Consider the following 15269-nt stretch of genomic DNA (forward strand, 5'->3'; position numbering starts at 1 on the left):
AAAAGTTTATAATACATATAACACAAAATAAAGACAAAAACAAACAAACAAACAAAAAAAACACCTAACAAAAAAACACCAACCCTAAAAGGATATATGATAGTCATTCCCGGATGGTAGAAGATGAAGAGGGAATTTTTTTTTTATAATATGTAACATATTTTTTATAGGCACAAAAGATCCCTTCAAAAAAAAAAGTGACCCCTACAAAAATAAATCCTCAGAATATTCTCACTCAAACAAGTGACCAGGAGCTTCCCTGGTGGTACAGTGGATAAGACTACGTGTTCCCAATGCAGGGGGCCTGGGTTCGAGCCCTGGTCAGGGAACTAAATCCCACATGCATGCTGCAACTAAGAGTTTGCATGCCACAACTAAGGAGCCCACCTGCCACAACTAAGGAGCCCACGAGCTGCAACTAAGGAGCCTGCGTGCTGCAACTAAGACCTGGTGCAACCAAATAAATAAATAAATGAATTAATTAATTTAAAAAAATACCAGGGACTTCCCTGGTGGTGCAGTTGTTGAGAATCCGCCTGCCAATGCAGGGGACTTGGGTTTGAGCCCTGCTCCAGGAAGATCCCACATGCCGTGGAGCAACTAAGCCTGTGCGCCACGACTACTGAGCTTGAGCTCTAGAGCCCGCGAGCCACAACTACTGAGCCCGCGTGCCACAACTACTGAAGTCCATGTGCCCAGAGCCCATGCTCCGCAACAAGAGAAGCCACCGCAAGGAGAAGCCAGTGCACCGCAATGAAGAGCAGCCCCCGCTTGCCGCAACTAGAGAAAGCCCGCATGCAGCAACAAAGACCCAATACAGCCAAAAATAAAATAAGTAAATAAATAAGTATTAAAAAAAAAAAAAAAAAACCCTGGAGGAAAAGAAGTGGGGCATCTGGCTTTTCCTTAAAAAAAAAAAAAAAGTGACCAGATCAATATAAATTTTAGGAATTGAGAAGAGGAAGAGCTGGGAGGGACCCTGAGGGGTTGGGGTGGCCCCAAAGAGTAGGACTGTAAGCTCCATAAGGGCACGGACCACCACTGTGTTGTCTGCCAGTGTACACAGGTGCCCAGCTCAGCACCAGCCTGTATCAATACTGGTTGAATGAGTAGGTGATTGATTAATGGAGGTGAGAATCTGGCCTTGAAAGTCAGGTTTCAGGAGAGGGTAAGAAAATGAGTGCAGCTAGAACAAAGGAAAATAAGGTTTGGGCAATTCTTTGGTTATATAGAACAGGTTTATAATTGTGGTCTTTATACTGTGGATAAATCATTTTTTTTCTAAAGTAAGATTTAACTTTTTAGAGCAGTTTTACATTTACAGCAAAATTGAGCGGAAGGTATGGAGACTTCCCATACAGCTCCTGCCCCCACAAATGCACAGCCTCCCCTGTCATCAACATACCCCATCAGGGTGATCCATTTGTTACAATGGATGCACCTACACTGACACATCATGATCACCCACAATCCACAGTTTACATTAGAGTTCACTCTTGGTGGTGTACATTCTGTGGGCTTGGATAAATGTGTAATGACATGTATCCATCGTTATGGTAGGATAAGCAGGTTTTCAACTTTCCTAATAAGCAGAATAAAAGTATATCTGTGAAATGATAGAAAACATATACACAGCTATCCCTTGGTATCTGTGGGGGATTAGTTCCAGCACTCCCCTCAGATACCAGAATCTGTGGATGCTCAATTCCCTTATATAAAGTGGTGTAGTACAGTCAGCCCTTCCTATCCATGGGTTCCGAATCTGCTGATACCAAGGGCCAACTGTAGGGTCTCTGCCCCCGGTTCCTTGCACAGAGCTCCCCAAATCTTCGTAATTTTCTGAGAGATAAAAGCACTAGGAGAGGGCTTCCCTGGTGGCGCAGTGGTTGAGAGTCTACCTGCCAATGCAGGGGACATGGGTTCGAGCCCTGGTCTGGGAAGATCCCACATGCCGCAGAGCAACTGGGCCCGTGAGCCACAATCACTGAGCCTGCGCATCTGGAGCCTGTGCTCCGCAACAAGAGAGGCCGCGATAGTGAGAGGCCCGCGCACCGCGATGAAGAGTGGCCCCCGCTTGCCGCAACTAGAGAAAGCCCTCGCACAGAAACGAAGACCCAACACAGCCAAAAATAAATAAATAAATAAATAAAATTTAAAAAAAATGTAAATTTAAAAAAAAAAAAAAAAAAAAAAAAAGCACTAGGAGTGGGACTCCCCTGGTGGCGCAGTGGTTAAGAATCTGCCTGCCAATGCAGGGGACATGGGTTCAAGCCCTGGTCCGGGAAGATCCCACATGCCACGGAGCAACTAAGCCTGTGCGCCACAGCTACTGAGTCTGCACTCTAGAGCCGGCGAGCCACAACTACTGAAGCCCGCGTGCCTAGAGCCCATGCTCTGCAACAAGAGAAGCCACCGCAATGAGACGCCCGCACACCTCAACGAAGAGTAGCTCCTGCTCACCGCAACTAGAGAAAGCCCGCGCGCAGCAACGAAGACCCAATGCAGCCTAAATAAATAAATAAATAAATTTATTAAAATATATCATATCAAAAATTCATTTAAAAAAAAAGAGCAGTTGGTGCATCTTTTGTTCTAATATCTGGTCTTTGACCCTAGTTCTGACACAAAGCCGCCTTAGAATTTCCTAAGTGACAGTAGTGTCCTTTGTTATAATGAGGTGACTCTTGGTCGGCTCCTAGATGGGGACTGGTCACCACAAAGACCAAGCCATGATTAAAAGCTTAAAACTTTCAGCCCTACTCTCCATCCTCCAGGAAGGGGAGAGGGGCTAGAAGTGGAGTTAATGATGGGTCATGCTTACGTGATGAAGCCTCTATAAAAACCCCAGAATACAGGGTTTGGTGAGGTTCTAGGGAGCTGGTGTGCCCAGAGAGGGCATGGGAGTTCCAACCACCATACCTTGCCCTAGGTACCTCTTCCATATGAAGTTCATTTTTATCTTTTAGCATACCCTTTTATAATAAACCAGTAAACGTACACAGGTGTTCCCCTGAGTTCTGTGAGCCATTCTAGCAAACTTTCAAACCCAAGGAGAAAGCCATGGGAACCCAGATTTACAGTCGGTCGGTCAGAAATATAGGTTACAGCCTGGGACTTGCGAATGGCATCTGAAGTTTGGAAGGGTCAGGCTTGTGGAACTGAGCCCACTATCTCCAGGTAGACAGTGTCAGAATTGAATTGAATTATAGGACACGTAGCTGGTGCTGAAGAGAGTCTCTTGGTGTGGGAAAAAAACCTATATATCTGGTGTCAGAAGTGTTGAGTGTGGTAGTGTAAAAGCGAAGTGGAGACATGGGAGAAGTGTGTTTTTTCTATGGTCTTCTTGGAAGCGGGCGTGATAAAGGGAGCATGACCAATAGGAAGATATTGCCACAACTTGGCGTGAGTTTAGAAAGGCCTGGCCTGAAGCATAACAAGGGAAATGGAAAGGGCAGGAAGCAGAAGCAGAGGAAAACTAGTCAGCAGATCTTACGACAGAGGAAAGACAAGGAAAGAGAAGCATTTTAGTCCTTTCCACAGTTTTGTTTCTGGGTAACTGGAAGAGTGTTTTTACTCTTAAAAGCAATTTATCAATCCATCCATCTGTCAAATGTTCACAGGCATCACTGCGTAGGGATTCTCAACCTCATAAAAAGGAACAACGTTTATTTCCCTAAGCCTTTCAGTTTACTGAGTCCCTGTTATGTGCCAGAATCTATGCAGACACTGAGTTAGGATAAAAAAAGATAGTCTCTACCCTGAACTGATGAGGAGGAAGGAAATAAGCAGTGGTAAAAAATTAATGCTGCTCCTTTAGCAGCATCTGTTCACTTTTTAAAAATTGCTCCCTCACTGCTGCCTCAAGATCCCCCTTTGTCCTAACTTCACATAGGATTTGGGCCCCACACAGATTGAACGATCTGGCCAGATCCACTGCTCTTAGGTGGCCAAAATAAAGGTAAAATTTACAAGTTTTTCCTGTTTAAATTAAGTAAATCACTTTCTTTACTACTTAAAAAAAACCAATTCTAATCTTAAGCATTTCATTATATAACATATACATTTTCTTTGATCCTATTTTGAGCTGAGCTTAAAAAAATATTACCAAGAATTCAGTTGGAAATTTTTTACTACAGTGAAGGCAGAAATAGCCTAAGTAAAATACCCACTAGAAACCCAAATTAGGTCCTGAAGAAAACACTGCAGACAATAGGATGCTTGTTTGAACAGTAGGGGCAGGACTGCTGTATCTGGGGATTTCCACTTACCTTTCTCTAAAGGACTCCAAAAGAAACTATCTTATCTTATCTGTACTTCATCCCTGCATTTCTCGATCTTCCCTTCCCAAGAAGCCAAGGTGGGCACAAACCTACTTATACCAAGCCAGGTAGGAATCCTTCCCTTTCTCTGCCTGAAACTCAATAAATCGAAGTTGTCAGGAGTTGCCTGAGATAATCTCACTCTTTCTCTCTGTTCCTGTATACTCTGTGCCCCTGGAATTATTCCAAATTCTAAAATGGAAATAAAAGTATCAATACTTCCCTCACAAGGTTGTGTGGAGGATTAAATCATTGAGCTTGTTTATCCAAAGATGAGGATCCAGAGTTAATTCACATGTTTGAATAGATGCAAACGTTAAGACTTAAAATCCAACTTCTAAAAATCTAAGTGCGTAGATAGGGGCACTTTGATAACAAAAGTAGAAATATCTTGCAGAGTAGAGAGAAATCAGAACATGACAAAAAGGAGTACTGGAAAATAAGAGTTTTAAATAAAAATACATATAAAACAAACTTTTGGTACCAACCCCCATATGTCCTTAGGATTATATGACCACAGGTGCTTCAACTAATAGACACTATTTGTGTTGCTGGGGCAAGACACTTCACCTCTCTGGAGGAGAGACTGTCTCTGAAATTCTCTCTCTCAATGTTGTCCTTTAATTAAGCTAAAGATATTTTGGTTAAAGGGATGCTTTAAATGTAGCTTAAAACCAACCAGAATTATTTCCTAAACAGCTTCCAAGCTATCCCAAAGGGACCCAGATATACTGGGGTGCACTAAATTATTAATTAAAAGACTCACTCCTTGACCTCAAGGAGTTTAAAATCAAATTAAGGAATCAACATTCAAGTCATATAAATATTAGCAAATTCACAAGGCATCAAATAAATATTTACTAAGTCACACTGCACCAATACAAAGGGTTAAGGAGAACTGGAGTAATCAGAGATGGCTTTGGAGGTAATGGAGGACTTCAGGTCAGGTGGAGGAAGGGAAGAATTTGAATCAATGGAAGAAAAGGCATAGAATGAATCGTCGGTTATTGCTTTACAAAGTCTGTGTTCTTTCTTTAACTTTAATCCTGACTTTGTAACCTTGAACAAATAAATCCACAGTTACTAAGGGTCTGCTATATATAAAGTACGGTACATCATTTAAATAATGGAGATTTTCCAAGTTAAGGGTGGGGAGGGCTTTAAGATTAAAGAAGACAAAACTCAAAACTAACCCCAAGCTCACATCATGTTGGTTATAAAACAAATGAAATCTGTTCTCTTGAAGAGAATTTTTAAAACTTGCCGTTGCTATTTCACCATTAATCAATTAAAATCAAACTCAGTATGAAACCTACATTAAACACATGTGTAACTCTTTTACTTAGATCAGTCACAGTGTGGGAAAAAAAATATTTTTACATGAAAATTTCAGAACCTTGCTCCATCCTTCTCTCATTTGAAACCATAGTCTTTTGCCACTAAAAACAGTACTTAATTCGATAGCTGTAGAAATAGCCTAAGCCATTCAATAGCTCATTTATGATACAGCATTGAATTTATCTAGCAAAAACACAACACATGCATGGGCACTTCCTTTTGCCCTGTGTAGTCTAAATCTCTGCCAAATGCAGAGGAAAGAAAGTACAGATGGACAGGATATCCTCAAATTATTTGGTTTGCCTATGTCATTCCAGAGAGAAATCTAGTGCCTGATTCACAGTTAGAAATTCAAATTAAGTAGAAATACCTAGGGTAGCCAGTCCTAGGGCTGAAAGGCAGGACTTCTTCATCAGCAGTTCACTAGGCAAGCTTGGAAGGTATGAAGGCTTTGCCTAAAGCGAAATCGGGAAATCCTGGCTTTCCAGAATTCACCTACCTCATTCAGTATAGCTCTTGGCTTAAGAGAAAGTGATTAAGGATTAAAGCAGGGGTGCCATTGCTTAAGAACACTAACAGGAACCAAGTACCTCAAAATCTATTTACATAAAATTACAGCTGATTGAATTTAGAGTGGCAGTGGCATTTGAATATTCTTGTGCATTTGGACACAATTCTTCAATTCTTTATTTATTTATCTAGATACTTATCTATCTATTTATTTATTTATTTTGGCCATGCCGTGCAGCATCTATCTAGCTACGCATTTATTTATTTAGGCCATGCCGTGCAGCCTGCAGGATCTTAGTTCCCCAACCAGGGATCAAACCTGTGCCCCCTGCGTTGGAAGCGCAGAGTCTTAACCACTGGACCACCAGGGAAGTCCTTGACATAGTTCTTAATGCACATTATATATGTATATTAAGTCACTGCATATCCAATACATTTCAGCAAATACCACAGAGGACCTAGTAGTAGTATGTGTTGGATACTATGCTTGGTATTGAGACTATACTGGCTTTTCGTGATGCCAGACCACTCAATCACTATAAGCCTGTTATTTCATCTATGTAAATAATATTGTGATATATGCATAGCTATGGTGAAGACTTAAAGACCCGATGAATATAAAGTCCTGAGCACAGTGTGTGCCTTCACTCAAATCATAGCTTTCTTTTTCTTTTTTTAACTATTACAGTGGTAAACTAGACACACAGCCCTGTAATCCTGAAGCTCCAGTAAAAGATACAGACAATGACCAGACATAATGACAATCATGATGATGATAAGGATATGGATAATACTAATAATAGCAGCTAATACTTATTTAGAACTTACCATGACCAAGGCACTATTCTAAGCACATAGCTCATCAATCAATCCTTATAACAACCCTTTGAAGTAAGTGACTAGAAGGCCATGGTAGTTGATATACAAATATGTGGGAGTGACCCTCTAAACCTCATTCTTGAGTGGCTGGGAAAGTACCTTCTTGGAATTAATAATATTAACCAGGTAAAACGACACAGCGTTGTGGGGCTGAGACCGTAAAAGAAGTTCTGAGCAAAAGGAATTAACATGTATGAATGCCTAGAGCAGAGAATGCACATGGATGACCAAAGAAGTAAAGAAGTTCAGTGCCGGCAATGTCTACGTGAGGCTGCCAGCAATGTATAAATTCATGTGTTAGGAAAATCGGCTACCGGATAGAAAAAGAGAGGTGCTCTTAGGAAAGGCAGGGTTTCCTAAGAACGACAGGAGATGCTTGGTTGGTAATGTGCCAGAGAAGCCCACCTGTTAGCAGCAGCCTGTACTGGGGGATCCTCTGAACCGGCTTGAGCAGGTAGTGCTTGAGGGCCAGATTAGCACAGCGTGGGCTCATCTGAAAGGAAAAGGCATCCAAAGTAAACACATGCATTTTCCTAAGAAGCAAGGGACCCAGATCCAAGTGCTCCGGAAGCCGAACTTTAAATAGCCAGCGACTCTGGGATTCATGGAGAAGCTCCCTTCAAGGCACAGCTCCTATGCTGAGTGGGAAATCAGAACCAGCTCACCACGGAGTCTACCCTCTCTTGTAGGTACATCTCTGAAATCACTGACTCACTGGGAAATTCACAGCCCTCTCGCAGAGGGTGGAGGGTGGAGGCTGCAGTCTGCGTTGTAGGCCAATCAGAGGCAGCAGCTACCACTTAGAAAAGCATCTACCAATGTATTTATAACACACACCAACCCAACAACCAAGAAGGAAATGCCTGGCTCCCAAAATAAGATGGCAGAAATAAAACTACTGGGAACTGGATTCAAATAACCATCAGAGCCTATCATCAATATACTCATAATAACAACAGTTGGTGCTGGGGAGAATGCAGAAATTAGGGACAACCTGAAAAGCAGCCTTGCTAAGCAAACCTCGTCTTATAAGCCTGAAGAATGCAAAATTTCTCAGATGAATGGCTACAAAAGACATCCCCCAAATCACACTGTATATGGGAACATTTGATTCCGGAACGCTTTTGACTTGACCACAAGGACATTCGATTCTGCCTAAAGTTTTTTTCTTAGTATGTACAACAGATACTGGTGCCCATTCCTGAGCCTCACCTCCTATCTCCAATAAAGGTATTTACTGTGGGGTGACATCAAAATGGCCAAGTGAAAATGTCCCTGCCTCCTAAGATGTCCTGGTGTTCTTACACAGCTCAAGTGGGAAGGAAAGACTTTTTTCAAATATGATGGTTCTATCTTTTTCTAAATATGTACATCCAGGGTCTGGTATGTAGAATAATTATGAAAGTATAATGACAATGCATGTTAAGAAAGCATCGAGGGACTCCCCTGGTGGCACAGTGGTTAAGAATCCGCCTACCAATGCAGGGGACACGGGTTCGAGCCCTGGTCCAGGAAGATCCCACATGCCGCAGAGCAGCTAAGCCCGTGTGACACAACTACCGAGCCCATGTGCCACAACTACTGAAGCCCGTGCGCCTAGAGCCCATACCCCGTAACAAGAGAAGCCCGCGCACTGTAACGAAGAGTAGCCCCCGCTCACCGCAACTAGAGAAAGCTCGTGCGTAGCAAAGAGGACCCAACACAGCCAAAAATAAAAATAAATAAATAAATAAATTTATTTTAAAAAAAGAAAAAAGAAATGAGAAGTAATGAGACATAAGCTTTAAAAAAAAAGAAAGCATCGATCATGCAAGCATCATTAGATATTAGACATCTAACTTTCTCCGTCATGTTTTCTTTTGCTGCCAAGGCAACAGAACAACTCACTGGACACTGATGAAAACCTGGGTCAATTATCAGTTGCCACAGCTGTATATACCACACTTCCATTCTTAATATCAATAGCATGAAGACTTCAGAAGAAAGGAAAAGAGCGAAGAAAAGACGACAAATGATTTTAAAGTTTAATTACCGTACAAATTAGAAATCAGCCATATCTTAATACTTCCAAAACTTTTCTAGTTTGCTGTAACTGGAATTCACTAATATTTTTAGTTTCAAAACAGAGAAATGGTAGCAAAACAGAGGACGGTAGCAAAAATACCTCAAATTCTCTAACAACAGCAGCAAAACCTGGGTTTTTCTTGTACTGCTCATCCAACAAAGCTATATTCTTATCAAATTCTTTGATATATGTGGAATACATTTTTAGATATGGTCCCTTCTTTACAAAGATATCAGCAATTCTTTGTTGTTCCGTCCTAAGGATAGAGAAGAGATAGACAAAAACAGAAAAAGAGTCATTACAGTATCCAAAACATATCCAATGATGAGCAGAGCCCCATTTCCAAGCCATCAACTTACCTTTTTTTCCTCTTCTTGTAAGAAATATCCCCAAATGCCCACTCTTTCCCATTTCCATTATTGCTACCATTACATCTTGCCTGGATTCTGCCAGTCCTCTGACTGGTCTCCCTGCTTTCACCATCTCATGCTTCTGTATAGCCAGAGACTGTTCAGAAAATTCAGATGAACTTTTAAGATAATTTTTTATAAGAGTTAATGATAAAGTATGGACAGGAAAACTCTTTTTAATTATGTTTTATTTTATCATGCTTTAAAAAAATAGCTTTTAATCATTCCTCAGCCCTTAAACTCTGTGTAATTTTATACTTAGGCTGCAGCTAAGTATTAATCACTATTTAGCCTATTTTCCCAACACGCAGAAGCAAGATATTTGCAAAACAGGCAGAGGTATTTTCCTGGATTATGTGTAAAGAAAGCTTAGAGGGAAATTGTTATCATGAAAGTAGGTGATACACCATGTTGTTATTTTGGGTTCCCCATGGACTTCAACAATAAATTCAATCCCCCAGACCAAACTCTACACATTTCCAAAGATATCACCAAAGTTTCTGTTACTGCCTAAAGACCAATAAAAGCAGTTAATCTTTGGTATTCTTTTCCTGTTCTAAAATCTACAACATCTACAATGATGTCATATATGTGTATGTTTTCTAAACCAAACAACATATCTTCCTATTATCTCGGTGAATGGTCTCCTTTCCAAAATGCAGAGTTTCCTGGCTTGAAGCTCCAAAACGATAGATGAGACATTTAAAAATGTTTCCAATGTGAATACATCAACTAAACTCTCCCAATTTCAAAAGTCCTGATTATAAAGGTCACCTATAGAAAGTTAAATTGGCTGACTATGGGCCCTTCCTGCTTTTGAGGCAACATTACCAAAGAATTTAAAAATTTAGAGTACCGAGCTAGGTGCAACAGTGAATTTTGGCCATCCAAAGTGATCAATCCACAGGTAACTGCCAAGAAAACTCAATATATTGAAAAAACACAATGTCAGGAACAATGCCTCTCTGTCACATGCAGGGCCCTTATGGCTTCATCTAAACTTGGAAACTGGGAAAGCTGGTCAGTCCATTTTTACCAGTTCAACATTCTTTCCTCCAGTTCCTTCAGGAGATCCCGATTGAGCTCGTACAGCTGAGGCAAGTAGTATAGGATCTGATTTAGGATCCGGTCCTCAATCACTGGTTTCCCAAGTTGCCTGGAAGCATGGGCTACTGCATCCCGGAAATCCTGTTATAGTTCAGAGGAGGAAAAACAATATACATACATATGTAACTTAATAAAAAGCTTTTCCCCCAGTCACTCTCTTCCCTAAAACAATATAAACTGCAAATTGTATTTCCCACGAAGAACTCAAATTGAAAAGTACCCACTTCCTCCTATCCCGCTTACTTGGCTAGGACACACACACACACAAAATGGCTGGGGTGGATATTTGGTTTTAAAACAGACTGTGTGATATTTCTCTTAAATCTTTTGGTTTGATCTCCAAACTTAGTAATTATACTAAGGGGGTATCTGGAAATTGTATTGCAACTCTAAGTAGGCCTTAAAATGATTCCAATACTACTATATGAACAAAATCCATTTATTTTAAAAGTCTCCAGATCTTAATTTTATTTTGGAAGTGTCCCTTTGTCCACTTTCAGTAATTACTTCCCAAATGCTGGAGCATTCTAAGTGAGGCATGTGGAGGGTGGTACATTCTTGATAATCAGAGAATACTGGATCCAAGCCCTTACTCCTAAAATACTGTGTTTGCTTGAGCTAGCTCCATTTTCCTCATCTGTTAAATGGGTTATGAGACTTTAATTAGATAATGCACACAAAGCTTCTTACAATGTATTTGGCACACAGAATCAACAAAACATTTTAACTCTGGACCTTAAACTCTTTCCTCCCTCACCATAAATTCACCAGAATCTATACTTTTCACAAATAAAAACTTTTCTCGTCACATATCACTTTTCCCTGTAAGACTATTTATACCATGTTTTAAGACAGGCCCACCCCACCCCACCCTATCACTCCTGAGGACTTGGAAAGGGTGGGGTTGGAGATGGTACTTCTCTAGATTTCACTATATCTTGAGGCCTCCCCCCAGGGGATAAGTAAAACAATGGTGGACTCTGTTCTATAGTCCTGAGGATTCAATAACAAAGATTGTTCCCTCTTAGAAACAGGTTTAATTAAAACCGTAAAGCAAAGGTTGTATAAAACAGACTCTCTACTAGGCTTTATCTTCTTTCTCCTTTCTAGCTGCTTTCCCTTCAGGAATTCACTGGGCAAATCAAATACACAAAAAAAGACCCTGATTTCTTCCCTGATCCTTTCAGCACCTACCCCTTACCTACATACATTAACCATTAGTATTTCTTATGCTTCTTGTGAAGGGCAACAACTTCATACCTAATTTAAAAGTACACAAAAAGCTCCTAGAGTAATGAAAATAAAAACAAAAATAAACAAATGGGACCTAATTAAACGTGAAAGCTTCTGCACAGCAAAGGAAACTATAAACAAAACAAAAAGACAACCCACAGAATGGGAGAAAATATTTGCAAACAAAGCAACCGACAAGGGATTAATCTCCAAAATATATAAACAGCTCATGCAGCTCTATGTCAAAAAAACAATCCAATCAAAAAATGGGCAGAAGATCTAAATAGACGTTTCTCCAAAGAAGACCTACAGATGGCAGAGAGGCACATGAAAAGATGCTCAACATCACTAATTATTGGAGAAATGCAAATCAAAACTGCAGTGAGGTACCACCTCACACTGGTCAGAATGGCCATGATCAAAAAGTCTACAAACAATAAATGCTAGAAAGGGTGTGGAGAAAAGGGAACCCTCCTACACTGTTGGTGGGAATGTAAATTGGTACAGCCACTCTGGAGAACAGTATGGAGGTTCCTTAAAAAAACTAAAAATAGAACTACCATATGATCCAGCAATCCCACTCCTGGGCATATATGAGAAGAAAACCATACTTCAAAAGGATACATGCACCCCAGTGTTCATTGCAGCACTATTTACAATAGCCAGGACATGGGGGGGACTTCCCTAGTGGTCCAGTGGTTAAGACGCCACACTTCCATTACAGGGGGCACGGATTCAATCCCTGGCCAGGGAACTAAGATTCCCACAGGCCTTGTGGTGCAGGCAGACACACACACACAAAAGACATGGAAGCAACCTAAATGTCCATCAACAGATGAATGGATAAAGAAGATGTTTTTATATATATATATGTGTGTGTGTGTGTGTGTGTACAAATACAATGGGGTATTACTCAGCCATTAAAAATAGAATGAAATAATGTCATTTGCAGCAACATGGATGGACGTAGAGATTATCATACTAAGTGAAGTCAGACAGAGAAAGACAAATATCATATATCACTCATATGTGGAATCTAATTTAAAAAAAAAAACAATACAAATGAACTTATTTACAAAACAGAAAGACTTACAGATATCAAAAACAAACTTATGGTGATCAAAGGGGAAATGTGAGGGGGAGGGATAAATCAGGAGCTTGGGATGAACACACACACTACTATATATAAGACAGATGACCAACGAGGACCTACTGTATAGCACAGGGAACTCTACTCAATATTCTGTGATAACCTATACGAGAAAAGAATCTAAAAAAGAATGAATATATGTATATGTAAAAAATAAATAAATAAAAGTACACAAAAAGATTCCTCTTCTGGGAATTCCCTGGTGGTCCAGTGGTAAGGACTCCACCTCTGGGCTTCCACTGCAGGGGCGTGGGTTCTATCCCTGGTCAGGGAACTAAGATACCACATGCCGCGATCCTGCATGCCGCGATCCCACATGCCGTGAGGGATGGCCAAAAAAAAATTAAAAAACGATTCCTCTTCTAAGGTATATTTTAGACAAGTCAAATCCTATGTTCAAGAAGTGCTAATAAACCCTTCACTTAGGCCTCAGTACCTGGGACTAACTTTATCAGCCCAAAACAGTCATATTAACCCAAAGGAACCAACTAGTTAGACCAGTAACTAAAGAACTACTTTGACAACTAATTACTGTAATATAAAATAAGAATTCGTTACTTGTATAAACTACAATCCAGAAAATCACACAAAACAGCTCCAGAAACCAAATGGATTTGGGCCAAATTCCATCTCCCAACAGCTTGTTTCTATCAGCATTCACATTTAGTAAGAGAAAATAGAGCCAACTTAACACTTTCGAAAGTCATTAGACTTTCCATCAGGCAGAACTATACAGACTATATTTACATACCACGAATAACATCCTCAATTGTAAATGTATTCAAAGCACAACAGTTAAACATCTGCTATAGCATTTTATTTTTTATTTTACCAGTTTAATGATTAATATAATTTAGATGCAAGAGTTTCCTTGTTCAGCAAAACAAGAAGCACTGCCCTTTCTTCTGGTAGGATAAATGATGAATATGTTTGTCCCTTGGCAGCAGGATGACTTTTATTTTCCAGTTGGAAGGCATTTCCTCAGCCAGGACAGTGACAGCAGACATTAGCTGCTATGTAGCTTAAGGATCCTGTTTGACATAGCTTTTGCTAGAGTCTGTATTCCATATGTCTGCCACCATTGCCAAAAAGGAAACTGGTTTATTTAAGACACATTCAACAGACACTAGCCAAATTCACACTGTGCTGACCAGTGAGCTGGCCACCTCTAACTGGATGTCCCTGTCACATACCGGGCAAAACTTTAGTTTTTTTCCAGTACTACTGGGTGGTGTCGACAGCTCTAGAGGAATGAATGGGCTATGATGCCTTTTTTAAAATTATGAGTAGCATGTCAGAATAAAAGAGAAATATAACTATAAGCGCAAAGGAAGAACGTTTAACAAAGACAATAGGAATTTAGAGAGTTTATACCCAGCTATTAAATATTATTCCTAAGACCTAGAGAGTTACATATTCTAAACAAGTACTACCAGGGCCATTGTTAGCCTTCATGGTGGATTTTTGAAAACAGAAAAGAGCACCCCTTCCTCCAGGCCAATGCAACTCAGACCAAGGGCTCTACTCATAACTGATGGCCTTCTTAACCACACAGCGCAGCCCTGGCCCCAATTCATTCCCTCACCTTGTGGGCTACCATCCCCTGAAAGCCATGTACAATGGCCCCAGTGCCAGATGCAACTAACTCACACAGGAACTACACACAATCTAACTTCTCAGCTCTTCATGAACCTCAACCATTTCCAAACTCGTGCCACTGGAAGGAGGAAACTTTTTTTTTTTTAAATAGAAAAGATGATTACAACATATGTCTGGTTATTTTTCTAAATGCTAACAGCCAGGGTAATTTGGGAAAGTGTGATGACACTTAAGAGCCAGAGGCAAAACTATTTTGAGGCAGAAGAATCTAAATTTACCAACACCCCCTTGACTAAATCAATGAGGATGCAAGACCACAGGACTGGCACTTTCAATTAGATCCAAAGTATACTTTTTCACACTGGAAAAGGTGGGTAATTAAAATAAAAGAGGTGAGGGGAGCTAGAGTGTAAAAATGTTAGGTAAGTGGGTGAGTTTTTTGATATCAACTACATATACTTCAATCTATTGTTCTAACATAAAACCTACCAAAGATTCTGTATGCAAAACTGAACCACCTACACTCTAGTTTCTGATCACCATCAACTTGGCCTTTTTAGAAACAGAAATGGGCTTCTGGATTAAAAAGCATACCATAATAGTATTCTTAATAATTCCAAGAAAACCTACAAATAAGAACCAGATCAACTTTAAAAAAA

The 15269-nt window shown here is 40.2% G+C and overlaps 1 protein-coding gene across 2 annotated transcripts in view; it reads right to left on the bottom strand.

Annotated features, from left to right (window-relative positions):
• Positions 1 to 15269, bottom strand: part of FGD6 (FYVE, RhoGEF and PH domain containing 6) — a 112678-nt gene that overhangs the window by 33692 nt on the left and 63717 nt on the right. For both annotated transcript variants that reach the window (XM_036867176.1, XM_036867177.1), the window contains exons 6-8: positions 10558 to 10709; positions 9211 to 9367; positions 7452 to 7539 (exon numbers count right to left, since the gene is read on the bottom strand). In XM_036867176.1, the coding sequence (XP_036723071.1) occupies positions 7452 to 7539; positions 9211 to 9367; positions 10558 to 10709 (397 nt within the window). The remainder of the gene's footprint in view (positions 1 to 7451; positions 7540 to 9210; positions 9368 to 10557; positions 10710 to 15269) is intronic.

The sequence above is a fragment of the Balaenoptera musculus genome, chromosome 10, assembly GCF_009873245.2.
Source record: "Balaenoptera musculus isolate JJ_BM4_2016_0621 chromosome 10, mBalMus1.pri.v3, whole genome shotgun sequence".
Classification (NCBI taxonomy): Eukaryota; Metazoa; Chordata; class Mammalia; order Artiodactyla; family Balaenopteridae; genus Balaenoptera; species Balaenoptera musculus.